General features: G+C 40.4%; 3 protein-coding genes across 4 annotated transcripts; 1 reads left to right on the top strand and 2 right to left on the bottom strand.

Moving 5' to 3' along the window:
* Nucleotides 1–499: 499 nt before the first annotated feature.
* LOC109982403 (lactose-binding lectin l-2) lies at nucleotides 500–1,367 on the bottom strand. The gene has a single exon (XM_020631590.3). It carries the CDS (start codon nucleotides 1,279–1,281, stop codon nucleotides 796–798), a length of 486 nt encoding a protein of 161 aa, XP_020487246.1. The 5' UTR covers nucleotides 1,282–1,367; the 3' UTR covers nucleotides 500–795.
* Nucleotides 1,368–7,941: 6,574 nt separating this feature from the next.
* Nucleotides 7,942–15,415, top strand: cdca7b (cell division cycle associated 7b). The gene is made up of 10 exons (XM_020631588.3): nucleotides 7,942–8,263; nucleotides 9,912–10,055; nucleotides 10,162–10,262; nucleotides 10,477–10,678; nucleotides 10,807–10,869; nucleotides 12,039–12,215; nucleotides 13,118–13,273; nucleotides 13,356–13,505; nucleotides 14,287–14,423; nucleotides 14,930–15,415. Exons 1-10 carry the CDS (start codon nucleotides 8,246–8,248, stop codon nucleotides 14,949–14,951), a joined length of 1,170 nt encoding a protein of 389 aa, XP_020487244.2. The 5' UTR covers nucleotides 7,942–8,245; the 3' UTR covers nucleotides 14,952–15,415.
* A 1,467-nt stretch (nucleotides 15,416–16,882) lies between these two features.
* Nucleotides 16,883–25,251, bottom strand: sp4 (sp4 transcription factor). Of its 2 annotated transcripts, none has more exons than XM_020631650.3 (7): nucleotides 24,668–25,251; nucleotides 24,306–24,376; nucleotides 23,000–23,350; nucleotides 21,713–22,901; nucleotides 21,188–21,386; nucleotides 20,347–20,546; nucleotides 16,883–19,210 (listed from the first exon to the last, which is right to left on the bottom strand). In XM_020631650.3, exons 1-7 carry the CDS (start codon nucleotides 24,672–24,674, stop codon nucleotides 18,936–18,938), a joined length of 2,292 nt encoding a protein of 763 aa, XP_020487306.1. In that variant the 5' UTR covers nucleotides 24,675–25,251; the 3' UTR covers nucleotides 16,883–18,935. The 2 variants fall into 2 exon arrangements, with proteins under 2 accessions (XP_020487306.1, XP_065804121.1); XM_065948049.1 differs by having other exon boundaries at nucleotides 20,347–20,540.
* Nucleotides 25,252–26,561: the final 1,310 nt, after the last annotated feature.

Raw genomic sequence — 26,561 nt, 5'->3', positions numbered from 1 at the left:
TCAGTGCTAACCATAGCTTTAATGTCTATTGTATCCATCTCAGCACAATCTCCCAACAGCACCCTTTCCAAATGACAATTACACGGCACCTGCTTCACACTGAGTCTGTGGGTTCTATTTGTGTCACTTCCCTCTTCATCCTCCTGCTGGGTAAAAGACGTGTTAGGAGGACAGCTAAATGACTATAAGCAGCAACAGGAAAACATAGGCTATTGATGCAGCCTGTTCCAAATGCTCAGACCATTACATCCCTCCACAGAGACACAAATACACACAAAGACAACACATGGCAGGGACACTAAATCAAAAATGAATTTACACAAAGCAATTAGTTGCTTTATAGGAGAGACTGTATGGTGCACAAATATTACAGATACAGGAATAATCTTTGGTGTGATGTCTTTGGAGATATGCACTTTGAAAACACTTGACTAACGCAGCTGTGATAGTTGCTGATGACAGCAGGACACATTACTATACAACAACTTTAGTCTGTAGGTATTTTATAATCCTTGCAAATGGCATGACAGTCCATAAGCAAGAAACCGTTTATTTGTGATTCAAAATTCAACACAAACAGACACACATTATTAAATTAATATACATAGTCTTCATATTTAGAGCAAATATGATTTAAAGGGTGTTTGTACATTTATTGTACAAAATGCAAAAAATAAAACAAGTATTGTGTACACAAATGAAAGTGTATACGTGTGTTTGATCTTACATATTAAAAAACAGAGTAACAGGTGAGCAATAACCAGGTTGAATCAGACCATTTTTACATCTCAGTTGCTATGGACAGTTTATGCGAGATGCACAAACAGAGGGAGCCAAATGAGAACAAGGTAAATCATTCCATTTTAGATCTATGCCCAAATTGTAGTGGACACAATGTTCACCGTTCGCGTTGTCAGGCTGGCCTGACGCCCAAAAGAAATATTTGGCCTGGCAGCCGTCAGACCACATCCAATTGCCTTCTTTGTGAATGTCACTGAGTCCAATCCAGGTCCACCTCTCTGAATGGTCGTAGTTTTTAATCAGGAGTTTGACAAAGTTTTTCTCTTCTAGACTGTGTATAGACACCAGGTTTGCTCTCAGTGACAAACAGTAGAGCTCTGCATCAGCCCACGTCGTAGGTGTGCTGATGTACTTGTAGCAGCGACCGTTGAAATTGTACCAGAACATAGGACAGCCTGCACGCTGTAGCCTTGTCTGATCTTGATCTGAAGGAGACACAGCACCCAGAGCCAGAGCAAACAGGAAGAGGAACAGCTGCATAGTGGTGTCACAGTCTCTGTCTGTCTTTGGAGAAGTTGATCTGCACTGTAGGATGATAGCAAGAACCTTTCAGAAATGATCGAAAGATCACTTTCTTTTATATGCATCAGAGAGGGTGTTTACAATGTTGGTGAGATTTCATTGGTCATAACTATCTGGCAAACACTTTCACTTAAAGATTTACCCAGATAACTGACTAAAGACCTATGATTTATGAATTTAAGGTAACATAAATTAGATCTGATACGAACAAAGTGTTTCATTCACAAAAATATGTCTTTTTGGATCTCAATAACATGTTTTATTTTTGGAATATCTTGAATTGATCTCTTAAAAGAAATATATGAAACATAAAAGGAGACCCTTTCAAACATCTTTATTTCAAACATTATGAGGGTTCCTCACTTCACATGTCATTCACTACTATGTTGATTACAGCTGTTGAGTGTTATTCTAAAGTCTAAAATTAAACATTTCCATGAAATGGAGTACAAATGTAAACCAGTTGACATGCATAATAAAAGCTTTACAAGCAGCTTTAAGACGTGCTTTAAGCTTTCAGGAACAGTTTTAAATTGCAACATAATCATTGACAAACAAAAAATCATATTCTCCATGCAGTGTTTGTCCACTCAAATAAATGTTTTCTTCAATTTCTTGAATGGTTTATTTTTGCTTATGTCAGCTAAATCCAGGTTAATAGTTGTATCCTTGTAGATGAAGAAAGTGGAGATCAGACAAGTTCTCTATATTCTGGCCAATAAACTTGAAGATGGACTCATTCAATTTAATTTCAGATTCTATCAAGAAACTAACTTGCTTCAGGCTGGTATTTCTTAATGTAGTTAGTTACTGATAATTAACTGAGTCTTTCCACATAAGTCTTGTTTAGATCGGGTTATCAGCTTGATAAATTCAATAAAACCCTCCCTGAGACAAAACTTTCTGCAACACTAAATAAGGAAGGCCATTCTAACAAAGCAAAGGTCACCTCAGCATCCAGAGAGATCATGTGACCTAGGACGTGTTGATTATTGATAACAACACGTGTCATTCATATCTGTTGATAGATAACAGTTATTGCGTTCTGGCACATTCAGAGGGATTTCAGGGTTTATTCTTATTTGTTATTGGATTTGTATTTCATTACTTCATCATAACTATGCATTTGAATCATCATAATCATAAAAGAACACAAAATGAAAACACTATCCATAAACTATATGAGACGGACAAATCTGCTTTTGACATCAGTTCCATTGAGGAGCAATGGATACAACGTGTCCTTTTTTCAAACATCCATCCATCAATCCATTATCTAATCCCTTTTCCTGTCAAGGGTAGAGTAGGAGTTGGAGCCGATTACAGCTTGTCATGGGGCGAGAGGTGGGGCACAGCCTAGACAGGTCACCTGTAAGTTTTTGCTGAACATTCATTTTTGGCAGGTCACCAGGAGCTCTGGGAAATTGGGAGAGGCATTTTTCTGTTCCAGAAACATTTAGACTCAACCATAAATTGAGAATATTTAGTTACTTGTTTAGTTAAAAAATAGACTCAATCTATTTATACAGCATTAGCTGTATGGGTTATACTGTATCAATAGTCTACTTCATATTCAATAAAATGTAAATTCTTAAACTACAGGCTAAATTGTAATATTTACAGTCTATGTTAAAAAAAAAATGTAACATGATACAGACATGAAAATGGAACACAAATTACAACTTCTTTTTGGCTTCCTGTCCATCACAGCAGTCTACAAAGGAGCATTCAAACAGAACGAGTATTTTAACCTCCAGCTTCAAACCCAAACATTTCCCCCTTCTCAAATATGACACAACTTCTAAACCCTGACCATTTAAGATACCTTAACCCCTTAAATACACAAATAATGTATATATTTGAACAGACTTTGATGAACACATTAAATGGGGGTCTGTTTTTGCATGTGTGAGTCAAATACGGGTAAACAGAACATAAGAGTAGCCTGTTTGGTGATTCATAAACCTGTACTCTTCAGCAATGCATGTATGATCCAGCTCCTCACATTTTTATCAGTTACTATGGATTGTTGTATAAAAAAAGAAAAGAAAAAAAGATATACTTTCCTTTGATATTTATTCAAACAAAGGTCAATCAAATAACTATGTACACACATGCACATATCTTCATCATGAAGACTTTATATATCACTTCAGCAGGACAACTTTAGTCTGTAGGTATTTTTATAATCCTTGCGAATGGCATGACTGTCCAAAAGCAGTTTATTTCTGTGTTATGGCCTTAAATGTTTGTTAGTGGACCCAAAAGCAAAACTGGAAAACAGGGTGGTGGGTAAAGGGGTATTTATTGACATGAGGCTTGAATGAGAGGCTGGGTGGTGAGGCGCTGCTGCTCGGTAGTTGAAGGCACTGGGGAAAAAAAGAAGACAAGGGAATAATTAGTAATGGGTATCCAAATCACAACAAGTTCACTGATGCTGAGAAGCCAATCTACCTCTGAGTAGGCGGAAATAATCTGGCAGTTTGGGAGAGTTGAACCAGGGTATAAATGCTGCAGCCGGTGATTACAGATGATGAACAGGTGAGTGATTGCAGAGAGCTCCAGCAGCCGATAAGCCACACCCAGCCTCTGAAAGAACAAAAACACAAGCACCAAACAAGGAAAAAAAACACAGAACTGTCCAATCACCACATTTCTGATTCAAAATTCAACACAAACAGACACACATTATACAGAATGAATGATTGACGGCTGTAGCAGACATACATTTTTAAAATGAACATACATAGTCTTTATATGTACCGTGTATGGCTTCATTTGAATTCATAGTAAAAGTTTATTTTGTACACTGACTGGAATATTATAATCCTTTTTATTATGAATAATACACTCTTAGACATTTAAAATGCTTTGGAAATATTCACATGTAGAAGTGCCACTAGAACTCGCTGTGTGAATGTCCCACATTCATCATTAAAGTGACTTCTCTACTCACAAATGAAAGTGTACACCTTACTATTAACACGTGTGTACACGTGCGTTTGAGCTGACACGTTAAAAACGGAGTAACAGGTGAGTTTGGCTCTCCTGCTGCCTGAAAGAAGAATTGGCTGGCAGCCCTCAGACCACATCCATTTGCCTTCTTTGTGGATGTCACTGAGTCCAATCCAGGTCACTCTCTGTATGGTCGTAGTTCATAATCAGGGATTTGACAAAGCTTCGCTCTTCATAAGACTAGATTTTTTTGTTTGTTTACATCAACATCAACAAAAATCAAAGCAAACAAAAAATATATTCTCCACGTACAGCAATTGTCATCTCTAAGAAGTAATGATGTTATGATAGATATCTGGAGTAGCTCATGTTAGCTAACTTCAGGTAAATGTCTTTTTTTCTGGTATTAGTACAGGAGGTCAGACAAGTTTGGTATATTCTGACCAGAATTTAAACTTAGAGCCGTTATGATCGCCATAGAGGCTGGTATTGATTCATGGACTTTGCTCTTAATAATAACACCAGCCTTGGGTTTATAGGTCTCATTTAGATTGGATAACCCCTCCCTTAGGCCAAACTTTCCCATAACACAAAATAAGGAAGACCATTCTTTTAAATCGAAAGTCTATATAATACCAACATGTGTTGTTTTTATTATCAGTTGCACTGTGAGAAACATTGATAAGAAGTTTTTGAATAAAGATTAACCAGGACTGTGAAATAAAAACAAGGAAATAGAGCACATCAATACCTGTTACTGATAACTGTTCATAAATAACCGTTTTTGAAATCTTGCATATTCAGGGAAATTTCTGTGTTATATACCATCCATAAATGATATTAGACCAGCCAATATACTTTTGATATCAGTTCAAAGTAATATATATATATATATATATATATATATATATTGTGTAGACTTCATATAGATGTGAGATTTTGTTGGGTACCTGTTCATGTAAGGAATAATAGGAAATGAGAAAGCAGACAAAATAGCTAAAATTCCACCAAGAACAGGGATGTTATGAATTTACCTTTTGGTAGAAAGCTAGCTCTAGTTAGCTTAGAAAGTATACACTCATTAAACACAAACAGAAAAGATTCACTAGAACTTCATCACATTTTGACTTCACAGGGGTGGTATAGTTGTACAGTTTTGTTGGGTTCCTGCACATGAGGGAGTGAAAGGAAATGAGTGTGCTGAAAAACTTGCAAAAGGGGCACTGAAAAAACAAATTGCAGTCCCAATCCCTCTTGGGAAAGGGGAAGGAAAAGCAGTGATCTAAATGTGGGATGACATTCAGAAAGGAAGGGGTTTGTACAAAATACAAAAATTAGTTGCAAAGAGCAACTAAGAAAAAAATAGAAGGGAGGAAATAATCATAATGAGACTTCATCCTCATCATCATCAACCTTTATTTAAGTTCTCGGAGAGATCATTGAGGGCGACCCTCATTTACAATGATTAACGAAATGAGTTAAGGCTACAACAGGAAATGAAATCAATAAAAGCAATAAGAACAATAAAAAATATAAACTAAAAATAATTAAAAGCCTGAATAACTACAATGATTATTCAACAATTAAAATCAAATAAAACAGTCACAGTCAGGTATTGGGTGGTTAAGAAGAATAGTTCTAAAGTGTCCAATTTTAGGTCATGTTGTAAAATGTTCCAGGAGTTTGCAGCACTCACACTAAAAGCAGTTTTCCCCAGGTCAGTCCTGGCATGAGGAACCTGGAGAACCAGTCTCTCACTTGAACAAGTTAAAAATGAACCAGGGTTCAGATGTAACAAGGAGGTGATATATGATGGTAGCTTTCATGTAAGTGCTTTACAGATAACTAGATGCCAGTGGTTATTGCGTCTTTCAGTAAGAGAGGGCCAGCCAACTTTATCAAGTAAAATGCAGTGGTGAGTCATATAGCTATCACCGGTTATACATCAAAGCGCAGAATGATAAACAGCATCCAAGGGCTTAAGCGTAGTGGTAGATGCATGTCTATAGACTACATCACTGTAATCCATGACTGAAAGAAAAACTGCTTTGATTATCCTTTTCCGACAGAACATAGGGAAATTTGATCTATTTCTATATAGGTAGCCAATCTTTTGTTCTAATTTGATGGTAAGATTTTCAATGTGATATTTATAATGTTAGTTTGTCGTCTATTCAAATACCGAGATATTTATATTCTTTAACTCTCTTGATATTGGATCCTAGCAGGGTGGTAATTTGAAGGTTATTATCAATTTCACCTCTAGCCCTAGAAAACAACATACATTTAGTTTTCTGAACATTTAAAACCAATTTAATATCATTAGGTGCAACTTGGAGAACATTAAAGGAAAGTTGCAGGTTCTCCATGGCAAGCTGAGTAGAGTTTTCAATATAGTACAATATTGTATCATCCACATATAAGTGAGCATGTGAATGACCACTAGATAAAGATGGAATAATATTATCAATAAAAATTGTAAAAAGAACTGGGCCTAAGATTGAACCTTGTGGAACCCCCTTAGTGTTCCGAAGAAACTCAGAGGATGGTTCCCAGGTTCACTGATTGCTGTTGGTCCGTATGGTAGTTCAGAAACCACACACACGCACACGCACTTGCACTAAAACCAATAAAACTAAGAATTTGCAAAAGCAATAAATGGTCAACAGTGTCAAAAGTCTTGGAGAGGTCGGCAAAGATGGCAGCACAATGTTTTTTTCCATCCAAGGCATTGACAATATAATTCATTACTAGTGTAACAGCAGAAACAGTGCTGTGCATAGACCTGAACCCAGACTGATGTGGGCTCAAAACAGAGTTTGTTGAGAAAAATTATTTGAGTTGATGATTTACGAGAGACTCTAAAATCTTTGCTAAGCAGGGTAATTTGGATATTGGCCTATAATTTTTAGAGTCACTCTTATCGCCACTCTTATGTAAAGGGATAACATAAGCAGTTTACCATACTTTGGAAATTACACCGGATGAAAGGGAAAGGTTAAAAATATGAGTTATCAGAGAAGCTGAGAGACGGAGAAAGAGAAGATCCAGTTTGTCTTCACCTGTAGATTTCTTAGGATCTATGGTTTGAAGAACCTAATATTTCCTTTGAATTGTTTTTGTATAATGTGTTGTAGGCCTATTTATCTCTGTAAACTCTGAATTCCTGTCTGCACATCAAATTTACCTTTCGGTACTAATAAGAAACCTTGAAACTTGAACCTTGAATAGCACAATGTTTGTATTGGGGAAAAGAAACAGTGAAGGAAAATGTATTATTACATTGTAATAAGTATGCAAATGAGAGAGAGGTTGAAAGAGAAAATCAGAGCTACAGGGCGTGAATGGAATATGAGAGAATACTGGGCACAGAGAGAGAAGGAGGAGGGATAAGAGCTGTCAGGAGGGCTCTTTTTTCCATCTTATATTACACAAGGGTGACAGGCAAAATGTAATTCCTACGGAAGGTAAGTGACATGATGATACTCACTCTTGGACAGGAGGTGGCGGTATGCACCTTTAAGCTGTGTGCGATCCGCCAGTAACTCAAAGTCCCAGAGAAGAAGAAGAAGAAAAAAAAAAAGAAGAAGAAGAAGAAGGAGGGACTGGACAACCACGCCCACATGCCGTTTTCGCGCGAAAGTGCGGCCTGTACCATTGTGAGTCCGGGGTGTTTTTCAGAAGCGAAAACACACGTATACATACAGAGATTTTTTTTAAATAAAAACTACAAATGTGAGTAAGATTTTGTGGTAAACAGTTATCGGTGCGCTCTTAACAATGTGCGTGTCCGTCTTTTCAACAAATGTATTTGTAAGCCGAACAAAAGTAAACCCCTTCGTTTGCAATGACCGGAGTTATCTCGCGGTTCAGTTTTAAATCCACCACTACTTCGTTAGTTTGTTTGTATATTTAAAGGGAAAACTTTCCTTTTGTCTGTTTTTTTTTTGCCTTGAAGCAGTTGAAAATGACCCTAACGTCGAAGGTAAGCCTGTGAAGAGTTCGTGTTATTACAGCTTTATTTTCTACTTTGGCGTCTGTGTCGAAGAAAAACCACGTGATCATTTTCAGTGAGGTTTTCAAGCGATTGTTTATTGTGTTAAAGTCATTATCAACAACAATCAAACTATAGGACTGTACGATTAGTGTTTGTTAAATCTGTGTCATCCTTTTGAAAAGTTGGGGTTCAACACCCCTTCGTATTTTAGATGTCAACAAGTGTGACCTAGAATATAATATAATTACTTTATTGATCCCAAACTGGGAAATTGTGGCCTTACAGCAGCAGGTTATCAAACACACAATATGAGTAAAAAAACACCCATGTTAGCAGATCTAAACACAATATAATATTAAATACAAAGTCAATAAGCACTAAAAATATCAAAACTAATGATGTGAATATATATACAACCAGGATTTAACTAAGCATTACTAGTCTTAAATAGGAAGATTAAATATGGAAGATTGAATGTAAATGTGCAAGAACAGAGTCTTAAATGGTTGTAAATTAAATATGAAAGATTAAATGTAAATGTGCAAAAACAGAGTCTTAAATGGTTGTAAATTAAATATGAAAGATTAAATGTAAATGTGCAAAGACAGTAGTAAATGGACAGTATTGACATAAGTTAAAGTGCATGAGTGTAGACCATAGACTGTAAAGTGTAGACATATTATAAGCAGAAACTATACAATATAACAGCGAGCAGACAGACAAATGAAGTGAACATGAGTGCAGGGATAATTTGTAAATTTAACATGTGCATAGACATAGGTCTACGATATTAAAGTGTATGGATCAGACAAAACCTGATGTGTGTTTTACTTTCTTAACAATGGCAGTCTCATACATAGACCCTAGATCTAAAATAATACGTCCTTATCTTTTTTATTCCTATTCCATCTTGTCACAAACGACCAATCAAGAATAAAATGTTATAATTCAACACTGGTATTCTCTGTTGAACCTAAACAATGACATAACCACATTTTACGAGGACTGATGTTTTAATACTTTTGAAAAAGAGGATAAGTAGAGCAAGTCAAAGGTTAAGTATCGGTTATTCTGCAACTTACTTTCTAATTGGTGTTACATTTCATACCCCACCATGACTGAAATGACACACTGCTCTGTAGTTGAAAGTACTGACTTGGGTTAAGTGTAAAATCTTAAAATAGCTTTGCTTTAATAAGAGTTTGTCCTGAATTTGGCTATTCTTGCAAGCTCCATAGAGACAAAGGGTTCAGAGATTAATTTGTGAACAAGGACATCACCTGATTGATTGAATACAGAAATGCCAGCCAGAGTTTAGATAGAGAATCAAATGTATTGTTGTTCATTACTCACTACTACTACTCATTACTAACAAATGTGTTGAGTGTATTTTCTTCATTTTACATTGCACAGCTAATTTAAAAAAATTACCGCCAGCTCACTCACTTCACTAACCGCCTGTAATCTCCCCTCTTGTGTACGTCATTGTGTCATATCTTCGAACCACTGCCACCTGCTGATCCTTCAGATAGCAACACAATGTCATGTGCACAAGATAAACAGAAAATGACCCACTTAAAAAAACAACAACAACATGTTACTAATTAAAATGAAATTACTTTATGTCTGCCAACAGACTCCATGTTTCAAATCCAAGTTCATTACTGAGGACCTAACTCATCTGTTCAGCCAGTCGGACAGTGAGGAGGAGTTTCAAGGTTTCAGTGAAGATGAGGAGGAAGAGGCTACAGGTTCTCTTGACAAACAGTCAAAGATGGAGGTATGATGTTTTTATTTTTATTTCTGGCTGTATTATTTTCCAAACATGTTTGCATCACTGCAGCCAAAGCACTGGATAAGGAAGCTTGTTCTTTGGTGTTTTCCAGAGGTTGGATTCAGAGGAAGACAGTGACATGGACACAGGCTTCTACTCTGATGGAGAGGACGCTGCTCCACCGAAGAGGAAGAGTCTGTTAGTAGCCCTGAGGTGTGTGTGAACCTGTGAATAATCTAAAAGACACATAAATAATCGTCTGTTTCTCTGTATGTTGTAACATTTGAACGCACTAATATTGTGATTTTAGGATCATTCAGCTTATTTTGTATTATTTGTCCTATTGCCCATAGATAAAAGGGACCATACGGAGCACAATTGTTTTTCTGTGATAAAATGAACACTTAAGTCTAATATTGCTCCTCAGGTTTCCAATGAAAAGACTGTCTACCCCCAAACAGAAGCTGTCAGAGAAAAATCTAAAAGAGACAGTTACAGACACTCCTGCACAGAGCGTCAGAGCAAGACAGAAGGTGAAGGAGGAGGAAGATGAGGAAGAAGTCAAAGAAGACGTCCTGCCTCAGAGCCTGAGGAAAAGAGACAAAAACATCCAGGAAAACAAAGCCATGGTGATGAACCCCTTTCAACACGTCTTAAATTGTCTCCACATCTTTTTAGAAACTTTGTGATGATACACATAAAATACTTGCTCAACCTTTGTGAGCTGCTGTTTGACTGGTGCTCTGTTGTCATACAGCTGGCAAAGCTGTTCGCTGATCTGAGCACCATGGCTGACCTGACTCCACCCACCACCCCTCAAGTGAGTACACGCACCAGAAGCAGCAAGTCCTCATAACAAGTAAATTTAGTATTACCGATCACCAGTTCATTTTATAAACTGTATTTGGTACAGTGTTTTACCCCAAATATCCTACAAAAAAAGATATGATCCTTCAGGGTTTTAAAGTAGGGTAACAGTGACATCTGGTGGCTGGTAAAACTGAAAGCAGCTTTTCTCTGAAGCACCACCACACCTCCCTGATATTAAAAGTTGAATTCATGAGACGTTGTCTGACTTTTACCTGAGTGAAAGTTGAGTCCTTGTCCTTCATCAACAGAGGCCTTTCATTATTCCTGCTGCCACAGTTACATGACGTGCTTGAAAGTACGTTAGGTGAGCAAGTAGGGGCGACTCACAGTTTTTCTCTACTGAGACCTGACTTATGCAGGGGTAAGAGGAAGTTTGTGTGCATACACACCAGGGAGGGATCATCATTCCTTTACTCTTACAGCCCCCATTAATCACATCTGCTTACATTAAAGTATCTAAAATATGTAATAGCGTCATATTTTTTGTTCATCTGCAAATATGTTTAGATTGTAAAACCTTTTAAACTGAACTAAGCCATTTCCGTCACCCCAATTTAAGGTTATCTTTATTGAGTATTTTCTTTATTTAGGCACCTAAACATAGCACACACTAAGCTTAATATTGGGTGACTGTGGCTCAGTTGGTAGAGTCAATCGTCTCTCAACTGGAAGTTTGGGAGGCCGATCCCCAGCTCCTGCAGTACACATGTCCGATGTGTCCTTGGGCAAGAAACCCAAGTTAACCCCAAGTTGCGCGAAAGCTCCAGGAAGTGACATCTTATGCGCTTTCTCAACATCCTCCTCACTGTGCTCGGCTTACAGAGATCAACAGAACAAACTCATCACACACTCCCGCTACAGCACACTCTCTTCCACACACTTCTATCTGCCCTAGGAGCTCTCAAAGGCGGACAAACTCATCACACACTCCTGCTCTCAGCCAGTGCCTGCAGAGACTGTTGTTTGTAGGATGGAGAATAAATACAGACACACAGACTCCTTCACAGACTTTCACATGTGTATGACCACTTACCTCCTCTGTAAACATTATGCCAGTAAATATCCAGCCATTAATAGTTCTGTTTTTTCAATCTCTTTCTTTACTCTGTAATTGTGCAGAAGAAGAAACGGGCGCAAGAGAAAGCGACGGCAAGAAAACGCAAGTTTGAACCGAAGGTGGGGTCAGAAAGGAGGAACCCGTCCCGTAAGGCACGTCCTCCTGAGAACTTCGCTGTGGAGGAAAAGAGTGAGCCGCTCAGAGTCCCAAGGACTGTAAACATCAGGAGACTGGTGCTGGTACGATATGATACAAACACTCCACACTCTGCTTACGTCTGTTATGTTCAGCTCTCATGATGTCTATTTCAATGAGTTTATGGAGAGAGAGGGGACTTGCTTGATTGAGGAAGTTGTTATGCTGATTTTCATTTCATTCTTGCAAATTTCATTAATTTATTCAAATGTTGTCTCTTATTTGAACCAAGTCAAATTTCTTCAGTGGAGTCACTTCAAATGTCTTAACAACACAAACCTGCACACTTACTCCATGACCCCAAAAAGGCATCATATTGATCTCAAGCGTTTGACATCTTTAGGCAATGAGTAAATCATTTACACTACCCAGGTTGATCAACATACACAAACAGATGTTCAGTAACACTACAGCTGTGTCATAATCCATTCCTAGATAAAAGACAAACGAGATGGTGGACAAAAGAGGAAGTCTTAAACCTCCTTTAAGAACAGATCTTATCTAAAAGGCATTCACTTGTATTTCAATACATTAAAAAACTGTAAAGAGAATCCACTCATGTCTTATTTAAGATAAGATATATTCTTTTTTTACTTCGTTATGTACATTTTTATACAGATGCGTGTATAGGAAGGCAAAAAGAAGTATTACACATCAAAAGGTAGAGGCCGTGTCAAACAAGCCCATGTGGTTTAAAAACTATTTGACCTAAAATGTATGATCTCATACTCTTGGTTCATTTTTTTTTTTTTTGAAGTCTTCAAATCATGACCTCTCCCCGTGGTTCTGACCAGCTCCATGCCGATCCATCTCAGGGAAGCCTCTCAAAATGCTTTGATCAAAGTGGAATCACAATGTCAAATATCTAGAACGCTACGCTACATAATAATGTGCTCTTTGTGTCCTCTGTGTTTTAAATGGCTTTTCTGCACTTGTGATTGGTCAGGTGGACGAGGAGCAAGCAGGTGAGGGACGGAAAAAGAGGAAGAGCCACAGTTCTACGAGGGTCCAGTACGTGGTGAGGTCAGTGGATGAGATCACCAAAGAAGACCTGGACAACATAGCGTACCGTAGCAAAGACAAGATCTGGGACAAGGAGAATGTGAGTTTAGAGATCTTTTTTTTTTACCAAACTGTACTGTCAGGTGTTAATGCTGACTTCATTGTGTGTCTCCTTCTTCCAGGGCAGCTCTTGTCATCAGTGCAGACAAAAGACTCTGGACACAAAGACTGTGTGTCGCAGTGGAGTCTGCGTGGGGGTCAAAGGTCAGTTCTGTGGCCCTTGCCTGAAGAACCGCTACGGGGAGGACGTACACGATGTGCTGCTCGACCCGGTCAGTGCTCGCACATTCTTCTGTTAAACATTGAACACTTTGATTTGGTCAACTAGATTAATGTGGGGCAGTGATGTAGGACTCCAGTCCAGGGCGTGAGTCCAACTCTCGAGCGCTGATTTTCAGGACTTGTGTCTTGACCCTGATTGGAACAGTGATGACTCTGACACTGACTAGAGCGTTTACCGGATCTGGACTCGGAAGACTCTGACTTATTCATTGATAAAGTCTGTGTTATTGTTTCTGTCAGTGGTTTTGTGGCAGTGGGAGCCAACATGACAAACTACAAAGTAAAGAGAAACTGAATTGTTCATTATAGGAGAGAGAAGGCAGTCACACTCTGGTTTTGTTGACAGTTGTGGCTGCTGTGGTTCCAGAATCTAACACATGTCGCACAATGTGCTGTTTGTGAGCATCATCCCAGTGCGATGAGATAATGTTGTTTAAAAGGTAACTGAGTAGTCCTTTCATTCAAAATTATCAGTGGGAAATGTAGTCCAATGCATCAAATCTGTTCCCACTGATCAACGTGCCAAAAGAAGAGCGAGGAAAATCAAAGTGTCTCAAAATGAAACAAACACTTGTCATTGTGTGTGGCTTATTGTTACACCATGCTCCTGTATTCAAATATTCAACCAAAACCACAAGCTAATACAAGGTTCTTTTCCGACGGCAGATAAGAAAGCTGATTTGAAAAATACCTAAGCAACATAAAACCTTAAGTTGTTTACACTTGTGTTTTACATTTTATCCTTCAATGTGGACCTTCTTCTTTTTGCAGGATTGGTCGTGTCCCATCTGTCGAGGGGTGTGTAACTGCAGTCTGTGTCGTAAGAAGGAGGGTCGCTGTGCCACTGGAATCCTGGTGGGGTTGGCACGTTACAACGGCCATGACAACGTCCACGAGTATCTTGAGAGGTACGACGACTCATTCTCACGGCGCAGTTTGATGTTAATGAGTTTGATGATCATTTTATAGTCTTTTTAAAACATCAGTTAGGAAATGTCTGCTGCTACCAGTGTTGTAGTCAAGACCACTAACCGAGACCAAGACATACCCGAGACTGGAATGCTCCAAGACCTAGACAAGACCAAGACCAAGGCAGGGAGAGACTGAGTCAAGACCAAGACCAAGCATTCATATCCGAGATGAGACCGAAACCTTCAAAAACCGACTTTGTGTACTACAACACTAGCTGCTACATTGTGCATGAAATAAGAATCTACTGGACTTTTAATATCTGTTAATGTAGCTTTAAAGTATTCCATGGACAGCTAACATCTAGCCACTAATCAAGATGTGTTTTCTTCTCCTTTGAAACTGAGTATTTGTGTGTTAAGTCTCAAGTTTTTTTTTTGGCATTGTAGACGTTAACTGAATTTAATCATTCAGTGACAGATGTTTTTTTTCTTCTCCATCGCAGCATTCAGAAGGAGGTGCAGTAAAGTCCGGCGAGGAGAACCTGCCCGCACAGCTGGAACCCGGAGCAGGCTCCTGAGCTGCACAGTACTGTAGAACTCAATATGACGCACATTGTTTTTTTTTGGGTTTTGATGAGCCTTTTATCTTACTCTTGAAACAAAAGCTAAAAAAAAAGCTTTTTTAAAAATGTCACCTTAACATAAGGCACATACACGGTTAATACATTTGATATATTCTGATTTAAGGCTGCATAAGATGTATGCCTGTTTTTATAGTTTTAAAGTCAGAACTCCAAACAGCTGTATATTTTTGTTGTTATGTTTTACCCTCTGTCTATTCAGAAAAATGTCAGGTTTGGTTACTTTCTGTGTTATGGATGCAAAGGAACTTTTTTTTTTATAGCTGCTGCTTTCTGAAAGTGAGTAACTTCACAGCATTCTTGTCAAATTCACTGAATATTTTAATAAAGATGGCATTATCTAAAGGATTTGCCATGTTGTACTACATTTTCTTTCAACAGATTTTGATGCACGTATGCGCTGTGTCTTTAAGAGAAAACTTTATTTGCATAGCGCCTTTCATGCAACGATGCAGCCCAAAGTGCTTGATGGAACAAGATCAGATGGAGGAGGGACAGGGAAACAAAAAATAAACTAAAAAGAGGACTAGTAAACCAAACAATGCAAACAAAGCAACCAAAGATCAAGCTGTGTGTGTGGCAGATTACAGGTGAGAGGGGTCAGCCTCAGGTCAACTGACCAGGGAGTCAGCTGACCTCAAGGTATGAGTAATGACAAGGTATGAGTGCTGCAGGGCGGAGGGTCACGACACGGTCAGGCAACACCTTGAGTTCACTGCTTCTTCAGCAGATATCGCTGACATGCGACAAGTGTGAGGAAAAAAAAAAAGGTCTATCAAAAGTTTGATCTAATCAAGGGTGTCTCATGGACAACACAAAGTGATTAAGGTCTGCACACAGGTCCAAATTGATATGCCAATCTTTGTGCTCAATGTCTAACCCAATGCATCATTTAACATCCAAAGAGTTGAAACAAGAAAAAATCTTTCTCTTCTGATACTTTGATGGTTCTTCATATTCAACTCTTTACCTTCTGAACTCCACTAAAACACCTGAGGGTGCACAGAGAGGTTGTAGCTTTAGGTGATTCTGCTTCAAAGGAGTGACATGTCAGAGGTGTGTGTAAGCTGACTGATGTAAGTGATGCTTTCAATAAACAGAGTGAACTGACTGTGAACTCTTCCAAGTCAACCTTTGATCGTGGCTGAACTACACTCGCATCGTTTGGTAGACTCTGACGTAGGCGTCTTGTTGGCTAATTATCCTTTCACACAAATCAAAACAACTCAGTTGTTAGAGCACACTGTCCCATACCTGCATGTAACACGTCTGATCGGCGTAGCATCAATTTTGGAGACTATTACCAAAAGAAACCGTAAGAAGGAATTTTCTTCCTAGAGGAAGTACAGATTCTTCATCATCTCTGTAGTCACAACACAGCTGGGAGATTGCTCAATACTGAGGGGCTGAAGGGAATAGAGTTGTCACGATACCAGAGCAGCAGCCAACAGTCCACACATGATGTCCCTGTCTCTCTCTTCTCTCTGTCGGCAACAAACACTCACAAGTTTTGCATCCAATATGAGTCATATATTCTAAGAAAATTGATGTTTGTTTTACTGCTTTGTTTTCATCATGGACCTCGCTCGCTTCAGTTACCTCTCTGCTGTCTCTTTTGCTTGCATTAGCTTAGGATTGAAAACATGACTGCAGATATTTTGGTACTTTTTCATCACAATTTAACAGAACTTAACAGATTGTGCCGTTCTAAAACACATGGTATTGAAAAGAATGTAAGCATAGCTTTTTTGGTGCTTTTAAGTTTCATTGTAACAGAGTCTTCAAAGAACACAAAGCAACAGAGAACACTTCCAATCATTTTTGGATCACTTTATTCTGTGTTATGCAGGCAAATGGTTTCTGCTCGATTTCGTCTTTTTTTTTCTTTTTATATCGACATAACACGTTTTTACAAACCAGTTTTAAAAATATCAACAAACTGGAGCCTTTGAGGCTAACCCGGCTAAAAACCCATTATCAAATGTCATGGAGACGAACAAACATCTTTTAGAAAAGATTTACAAATGAGATGTCACTACAAAATATCAAAGAAAAAAGTTGGTTGTCACATAAAATATTACCAAAACATCTAAATTTGTTTGGTATCAACCTTTTTCAACTTTTAAACGATAGTAGCTTTTTTTTTTTTTTTTGCTTTCTTCTTGTGTTATTTATTTTTCTTCAAAAACACATTATGGCGCAAGAGAAGAAGAAGAACCGGACAGCAATGGTCAGACGTAGAAAAAGAAAAATAGAAGCACAAAGAGTAAAGAAGAAAGAAGCAGCACTACGGCAAAAAACTGAAACATGCTGTACACAACCTCAGAATCAACGCACACAAATACAAGTCCAGCAAAGGCAAATAGTACAAATCAAGGATAAATAATAAATTAGCAAAACACACTGGGGTCCTGTGTGTTAACATTGTGGGGGAGGGGGGGGACAATTAATAAACTTTGTAAAATAAACTTATTTTCAAATTTTAAAAAAATGTACGCACTGAACTAACACAGAGCAACACCACCAAAAACATCTCATAATATCCACATATCTAAATACCCAACCCACTCCCACCCTCCTATCACCTGCTCTCTTTACCTCTCTGTGCTCCACTCACTTTCCCCCGGCCCTAACCCCTGACGATCCCGGCGTACGACAGCTTGTGTTAAGGCAATTGTGTACATCGGTCACGTTGGTAGCATTGGAGGTCAAGAAGGTCCCCTCTGGAGCACAGACGGCAGAGAGAAACATCAGTGAAGGTGCAGACGTAACTGTCGTTAAACCTACCAGGTTACCATCTGATGTTAAACGCTCGTTACAAAATGACATAAAGTCACACAAGATACATTGAAGCTTTGATGTTAAAGCCACCCTGTGGTCTATCTGCAAATGTTCTGGTTGTTCAGACGACAGCACTGCTCTCATATGTTCTCCCCCGTCTTGGCTTGTTTTATTAACAGAGAAAACGTCCCCTGACAATGTAAACATGGTTTCACTAAGATTGTCGTTAAAGTATTGCTTTCACTACACAAACAAAGTTGTAGAAAGCTAGATTGTTTTTTCTTCATAGAAACCTTTTTTTTTCTAATGGGCACTGCGCCTCAATAGGAATGCATTATTTTATAAATCTTTTCATATGTGCTTTTTTTCTACTATTTTTTATTTTTTTTCTAGAATTAACCCCTCTCTTTTTAATAACAGTTTATCCGTAGACTGGTCTCCAAAGGGTTCAACACCTGAATCTGATCTGAGGACGTCACCTGAACCATAAATAAACCTCAAATTAGGTAGATCCTCTCCATGACAGCATGGGAATACAAATCACATTCACACAGGTCACACATACACAATCCCAAGACTGCCTCTCCTCTGTCACTGCTCTGCAACAGTTCCTGTTTAATGATTGACCCTCAGTTCTGTCTGAAAGGTATGAATCAGGAACTCAACTTTGTGCATAGAGTTAGTTTCTGTTGCAATTAGGAAAATGTCTCTTGATGTTCGATAGTTTTTGATTCAGCAGGTCCCCCTGTCTTGTGCTAATCTAGACACACTTTTATTCCTTTCCTTCAACAGGAATGGATTTAAAATAGATTTATTTAATAAATGCCAAACTAATCTTTCATAAGATTAGACTAAGTTTGTTATTATATGTGTTAGTTCTTTTTTTTTTTTTTAGAAAACAATGTTGCTATTTTATGGTTTCTCTTCATTGCATGAGCTTCTCTCTTTTGAGTCCCTTTCATGAGAGAACAACATTTTTTTAAAAGATGTCAAAAAAACAAACAAACAGATGCCATCCTCACAGTCCCTGCAAAGACTCCCAAAAAACAGGAAGTCAGCCTTCAACGAAGAGACAGGAGTCAGCGGCCTATTCAAACTCCTCCTCTTCCTCCTCCTCCTCTTCCTCCAGGTGATTGGAGGTGGTGGGTGTAGCGGGGTCAGAGTCACGTGAGAGTGTTGCCACAGCAACAATCTGAGGGATGGCCCCCAGGCCTACTGGTGCGTCTTCTTCCATGTCATCGGTGGTGATGATTGCCACCGCAGCCCCACCCTTCTTATTCTGGTGGGTCTTGATGTGCTTAGAAAGGTGGTCACTGCGCATGAAGCGCTTTGAGCATTCTGGACACTCGAAGCGCTTTTCTCCTAAAGACAAAAGTGTAGAGAAAAATAAACTTTCTATAGAAGTTTTCAGAAGTCCTTTTTTTAATGCATTTTTGGAACTTAGAAAATAAAACATATTAGTCCTACTTTTCTTTTTCTCTTATATCGATGCAACGTGTAATTAGACATATTCACATTATCAACTAACGAGTTGAAAAGAATAATCAACAGAACAGAAAAGTATGATGCCGCTTTATTACATGCACACAGTGTATGTTTTGGGCAGAGATTTGTATCAGCAGAAACTGAATTGTGTGTTTTTTTATTTGAGTTTCTCAAGTTGAGTAATTGAGTGAAATATTTGAATTCAAATCACATAATTTCAATATGTATTATTAAAACTGAATCTAAAAAGCATCATTTGAAATGGAATTTATTTGTATGTAACTGTCCCAATAAACTTGAAACTGTAAATAGCGCTCTGCAATAGAATAGATGTTTTGAAGCGATTTTTTTCCTCACTAAAATGACAAGATGCTAAATTCAGTTCTCTCTAAAAATCTACGCTACTACTGGTAATCTACTGGTAGATCGAGTCCAGATTCACAGCACTCCTTTTTGACCGAACTGCACCTTTCTCTTCACCATTTGACTACATGGATCCATGGGATTTTTGCACGTTAGAGAAAACATTTCTCTCTTTCCATCATGGACGACGCTGGGACAAACATGGTAATATTTAGCTTTCTCTTAACTGTTTAACATTCCAGTTATGTAGTCAGATTGTGTCGCTCTGTCAGTGAGTATAAACAAAGTTTATGCCAGGTTAGCCTATTAGCTTTTTGAAGATAGGAAGAGTTTAAGTTAACATTAAAATTAGCTCATATTATACAAGATAGCAACTGAGTGTTTCTTAATGCACAGTAATGTCAACACACACTTTGTTTGACATTTAGCAGCATGTTGCATCCTGATCTATTTGTTCTATGCACAATTGCTAATGGGTTATTTCAAATCAAAACCAAATTTGACTTAGTTGGAAATAAAAGGTCTGCATGCTGACACAAATTTCTGAGGATATTTTTTCTCTCCAAATAATACAATAAAGATTCATCGATGACGAGAACTTTAACCACAGCTGTTACCACATCCCCTGAATGTGTGAACGTGTTGCCTACCTGTGTGTGTTCTCCGGTGTCTCTGCAGCTCGTCGCTCCGTGTGAACCTCTTGCCACAGAAGATCCAGTTGCAGACAAACGGCCTCTCCCCGGTGTGCCATCGCAGGTGAGCCCTCAGGTGGGACGTCTTGCCGTAAACCTTCCCGCATCCCTCCATGTGGCAGATGTGCTGCTTCTTCTTTGAAGGGTCCCCACTGTTTCTGCAACACAAATGTGAGTTGACAAGGGTGTCTAGACGGTTTTTTCTTTTTTTTTTGTTACCATGACGTATTTCTTTGCAGTGAATGCTTGACCACTTGGAGTAAACCATCAGTTTTTTTTTTATAAAGTTGACTATCACGAGAATCAGTCAAACTTCTATAAAATTAGTATGCTGAGTAAACTCACAAGAAACATTTGACATGTCTCTGAGTATTTTCAGTGCATGTTTTTGGGACTGATTACAGTGCAATGTGTTGAGTGATGCTGATACAAGCTGGACTGAATTCTAACCATCTGTCAAACCAGTTGTCTCACTATGACATGATGTTCTTCAATTATTTTGGAAAAATCACAAAATATAAACTTCTGTAAACAAGGCCATATTTGGGGTGGAAGAGAAACACTTGAATTTGTTTTTTTTATGTTTAGGCTGTCAGTGAGAACTCTTTGTATTTTAGCATGGAACTTGTACCTTTGAGCAGCTTTATGATTTTTTTTTTTCTGAATACTTATGTTGAGAACTTCAGGTTTTTTAATGCCACAGTTTAGTTTAATTTCCCTCTTCTGGAAAAACCAAACAAAACCAAATCCAGTAGTTGACCTCAAACACCGGTTTTTCTTTGTCCCCATTGTGTCATACCTTCCCTCTCCATCCCTGCAGTTTGGACAAGAGCAGGCAACACGACGTAGCCTCTTGCTGGGCGGTCCCTCTTGATCCGAAGAACTCTGAACGGAGCCCAGCTGGTCTGGACTCATCGATGAACCCGATGCCACGTTGCCGACAGTGACCGTCACAGGAGAAGACTGAACTTTAACCCCATCCTGACCCTGTGGTTGACCTGAGAGGGGCAGGAAATTGACAAAAAACTTAAGAATGAAAAACTAGTATTGTATTGCCTCTTGTATTTTTTTTTAAAGTAATTGTACGGGAAAAACTGAAAGAGCAAGAACATCATAACTACGAGACACGCAATTAAACAGTAGAATATCCTGGTTAAATTAGCACAAAATTAGCCTCTAGTTGCTAATTAAGTGAATACTGAAAGGTTGGAACATGGAAATGATTAGCCCTCAAATTAACTCAGTAACTTCTAAGGCTTCCAAAATAAATCAGTTATTGATCAGTCTCTACACATTCACACAATAACTCTTAGCGCACACTTACCCTGTAGACCAGTAATGGTGAGGGGGACACCTTGCACCTGAACCCCAGCAGTGCCCAGGCCTGCAATGCTGACCGTCTGCACCCCGGACCCTGGGTTGATTTGGGCTGCACTGAGCGTCAGTGGGGCTCCGCTCAGGGAGACCAGCCCTCCACTCCCCACTGTTGTCCCACCAGCCATAGGGGCAAGTGTAAGCTGCTGTGGCATAGCTGTCCCGAGGCCCCCCTGCAAAGAGACTCCTCCTGGTAGCTGCAGTGTTTGCCAGGTGATCTGCCCAGAGGGGGACAGGGTGGGGGTACGAATAAGGACCTGGGCTGGGTTCTGGAAGGCTTGGATGGGCTGCAGGGTTTGTCCCGGGGCAAGTTGGAGGGTCTGAATATGCTGAGGTTGCTGCTGGCCCTGACCCTGACCCTGAGGCTGCAGCTGGATCTGCTGCACAAGCTGGTGCCCCACCTGGCCAACGATCACCTGCTGGATGGTTCCTGCAGAGTCTGCCTGGTTCTGCAGCCCGTTGGGCTGATTCTGGCTCTGTGAGTCCGCCTCACTGCTCTGCACCTGGTTGTCAGCTGATCCTACCTCTGACGAAGCAGAAACAACTTGTGTCCCATCAGACACCCCGTCACCTTCGGCTACAGCCACTGTTGAACCAGCTGATGAAGCAGGAGCTGTGCTGTGCACTGCTGTTGTCATTAGCTGGTTGCCATTGGCAACAGAGAATGTGCCATCTGCTGATTGGATGAGCTGCACAGCCCCGCCTCCTCCAACATTATTTATCACAGGTAGGGCAAGCGTCATGCCACCAAGGTTTATGGGTAAAGTGGTCATTACAGGAGTCTGGGAGCCCTGCAGAGTCTGAAGCTGCAGCGGGAAAGACTGTGCAGGGCGGATCTGCAGCGGGACTGTCTGATTAGCTGTACTTGTCAGGATGGCTTGCTGGTTGGCTTGCTGGAGGATGGCCTGTGGCTGGCTTGGACTCTGGGTCTGGATGAGCTGGACCTGCTCTGATAGAGCCCCGATGGATGTTGGAGCTGTGCTGATATGGATCTGTTGTCCATCTGCAGTCTGCAAGTGAGGGATGACCTGATACTGGACCCCGCCCCCAGCATTGGGCAGGTTCTGAACCTGGATAATCTGGAACTGCTGCTGTTGCTGATTGGCTGCAACACTGTTAGTCCCACCCATTGGCTTCACCTGTCAACAGGAAAGGTGCAGTTACATTAGGTGAGGAAGACAAACACAGGCAGTAAAAAAACATTTGCATTAACCTGTCGCTCCCCCACCTCCTTTACCTTGCGTCCTACAGGTGAACTATCATTGGCCAAGGTGGTGGCCACAGTTACAGCTACAGGCTGATTGGTGTTCTCCTTGGCCATGGTGGGTGCTGTAGTGATGATCTGCCAGCCGTTCCCCGTAAACTGAGCAGGGACAAGTTCCAGCTGCTGGGGCACCAGGGCCTGGCCTCCACCTGTGTCCACCACTATCTGACCCTGGAGCTGACCCGCCTGCAGCTGGATCTGACCCGCCTGCAGCTGGATCTGTTGGGCCCCCGTCTGGGCCTGGGCCCCCTCAGCTCCTCCCTGCCCTCCGATCTTACTGCAGGTGGCCGCTAGCAGAGCCAATGGAGAGGGCTGTGAGGAATCCTGGAGGAGACACGGCAGAAGAGAGGGTGGAGGACCGGAAGAAGAGAGGGGAGGAGAGAGAAATGAGTGACAAGATGAGGAGAAGCCAGTCGAGGTAAGAGAGACACAGCTCGTTGACGCAAGAAAACAAAAACGTATAACTAGCAAGTAAGAAAAAGCCAGAAGAACATGAGCTGGGCAGATATTACGAGGCACTAGTACACTGCGAACAATTTGAAACAAAGAGGAGATATAGTAAAAGAGCAAGAGGGGAGAGAAACATGGTGCAGCGGAAAAAAAAAAAAAAGAAACAAAAAGCTGAGAGAAAGAGAGAGAGCTGTCAGTGGAAGTGGGCGGTAATACAGGAAGCGAGTGGGTGGGCGTGTGAGAACCACATTTCTCTTTTCTCAGAACACTGTAAGAAAATGCCGCCTTCTCTTGCTCTCCTCCCTTTCAGAGGAACTAGGTCGCAGGCAAATTGTTAATGCCGTACACCTCTCAACCTTGTGTGGAAACAGCCTAGATGTTACTACAGTAGTATAGAATGAGAAAGCAACTATTTTTGTCATACACATTTAACAACAGAACATGCGTTAAGGAGTAACTGCATGGCCTAAACTAATCTCCAAGATATATACAACATATAAAAGGAAGCTTAACATAGCTTTCTCCAGTTGGAGAGCCTTGCTCCAGGTTTTTTTTTTTTTTTTTAAATAAATCCAAAGAGCAGAATTAAACCATTTTGATCCTAATTCAAACAGATAATACAAAAGTACAGTTGCTGAAGTGTGACAGCCATGTAAAGCCTATTCAAGAAGCTCTGGGCTTGCACTCAGCAGGGCTGCACAGAAGCAGGAAGTGGAATTCACCCGAGAAACGCCCCCAGAGGTGTCTGGCTGCCTGGAAGGGGGTTACATTTTTTGGGTTTCCAAGCAAAGTCAAAATAAAGAACTATATTCAACTTTCATTCTTTTACCTGCTGTCCAGAACTTTTCCCCTTCTTAGACGCTTTCCCTCCTTCAGTTAAAGATGATTCCTTCTTCGAGTCTGTGAAACAGAGGGTCAAATGTAAAGAATATTTCCAGTTATATCATCATCACATGAACATTTCTGAATAGTGCAAAGTGGAGGAGACAAGGATGAGGCACAACCATGAAGACATTTAGTTGCCTGAATAAAATCCTATCCGAATGCAGATAATGGCTTCACAAAGGTGATCAATGAAGGCAGAGGAGAAACCAGTAACCTTATCATCAATATCAAAGGGGCTTGGAGCCTCCTATCTGTCAGACAGAGAGAGAGAGAGGGGTGGAGACGGAGAGGGGGGAGGGTACCTACCACTCATAACGTATTAATATACCGAGAGGGAGAGGGTGTAGTTCACGGTAGAAGGCCGGCCGGGCACAGAGGCGGAGGACGGCCTATATGTTCGGCGCTGGGCCGTGGCGGATCTGCCCGTTTTGACGAAACCACCCACCGGCCAGGAAGGGCGGTGCCAAACGCAGGCACAATCAAGCAGCTCTGAATAACAAGAGATAACGGACAACCCTGCGACCGTCCCCCGGCCCGTGGCCTCCTCGCGAGCCCTGCCGTGCGTCCCTTTCAGCGGACAAGCAGTCCATAAACTAGAAAATTAACGCTTGTCAAAATTATATCCACAGTGAAGTTGGCAGTGTGTGACGGTAGAGGCCCACCCACTTCCATTTAAGCATCAGGACAACACCCTCTCCGCTGCTCCTGCCTGTCGCCGCCGTTTTCTTTCGCAGCACGACGCGGGGACGCCTTGTCGCCGTCCGTCGTGCACCGAAAACAACCCGTCACCACTGTTCGTATTTGACGCGTATTCCCTTTTTTTCGTGCACAATTGATTTTTTAAGAGGAGATATGGTGAGATAGATGTGGCTTTGTGGGCGGATGCGCTCCTCCCACTTATTCAGATTGGACGACGAGGCTCGGCGTGCGAGGGTCGAGATGGGAGTTGTATTTTGGTGAAGCCCTGCCTTCTCGAAGTGGATTGGGCGGCCGGGACTACAACTCCCATGATGCTCTCCGGCGTCAGGCGGTTGTAGCGGCGCTGTTACGGTAGTCATGTTGGTGTGAGAGCGAGGGAGAAGGGCGGTGACTTCTGTGTTGTGGGGGGTTGGGCGAACTGGAAAAGGAGGTGTGTGTGTGTGTGTGTGTGTGTGTGTGTGTGTGTGTGTGTGTGTGTGTGTGTGTGTGTGTGTGTGTGTGTGTGTGTGTGTGTGTGTGTGTGTGTGTGTGTGTGTGTGTGTGTGTGTGCGTGTGCGTTTTTTTTTTCCATTTCTGTGCAGTGTGGTGTCAGGGTGACAGTCCTATTGGAGAGAAGAGGAGAGCAAGAAAAAGCAGTAAAACTACAGTGTTAGTAAAGAGGACAATGTTTTTTTTGTTTGTTGAGAAAGTGAAAACAAGTCAATTCATCAATGAGTCAGCAAAAAGGAAAGTAAGCAACAATAGGCCTATCTATAACTTTAATAGGAAAATGAAAAAAATGAAAAACAACCCTCTGGAACATTTCAAGTGTGGATGTCTGTTTTATATCTGCATCTTCAGTTATGTTAAAGTGAATTCTGGGTATTTTATAAAACGAGAAACTGGATTCTGCCTCTAAAACTGCAATATTGTGATTGGATATCCTTCATTCTAACTTTTACAATGTAAATTATTTTTAAAAAATGTAAACATAATTGAACAGGTCATCTAAGAGTTAAATTAAAAATGAGTTGCAGTCTTCTATTGCTCCATGACACATCAATGTATTTAATCCTAAATACTCAGATAAGAACTATATAAGTAATCCAGCCTTTTAGTCTGTAGTTAATGTTAATATGCTAGAATCATCTATCTTCTACTTGAACTACTATTTGTGAATAAAATAACTTTGCCAGTGCTGTTTAATAAATTAATTAGGAGAACATGCAAGTTTCTTATGTCATTTTTCAGTATTAATCTCACAGAAGTTTGTGACAGGCCTGACAGTCTGAAACAGAAGTCATGTCTCTCACCCACACACCTGAACCACATTCTCAAAGGGCAGTTATGTGCAAAGTTCAACCCGGCAGACAGGGTGACATGCTGAAGTAGGCTAGTTGGCCTGTACGTTCTCAGGCAGTGGTTTCTCTCCTCTCTGGTTTCTCCTCCCCTTTAGCAAAAGTCTTCCTGAGCTAGGATTGTTGCCGAGTGGAGTTACAGCACTGGTTCACCAAGCAGAAAA

This window comes from Labrus bergylta, chromosome 19 (genome assembly GCF_963930695.1).
Source record: "Labrus bergylta chromosome 19, fLabBer1.1, whole genome shotgun sequence".
NCBI classification, from domain to species: domain Eukaryota; kingdom Metazoa; phylum Chordata; class Actinopteri; order Labriformes; family Labridae; genus Labrus; species Labrus bergylta.
This window is presented reverse-complemented; position numbering and strand designations above follow the sequence as displayed.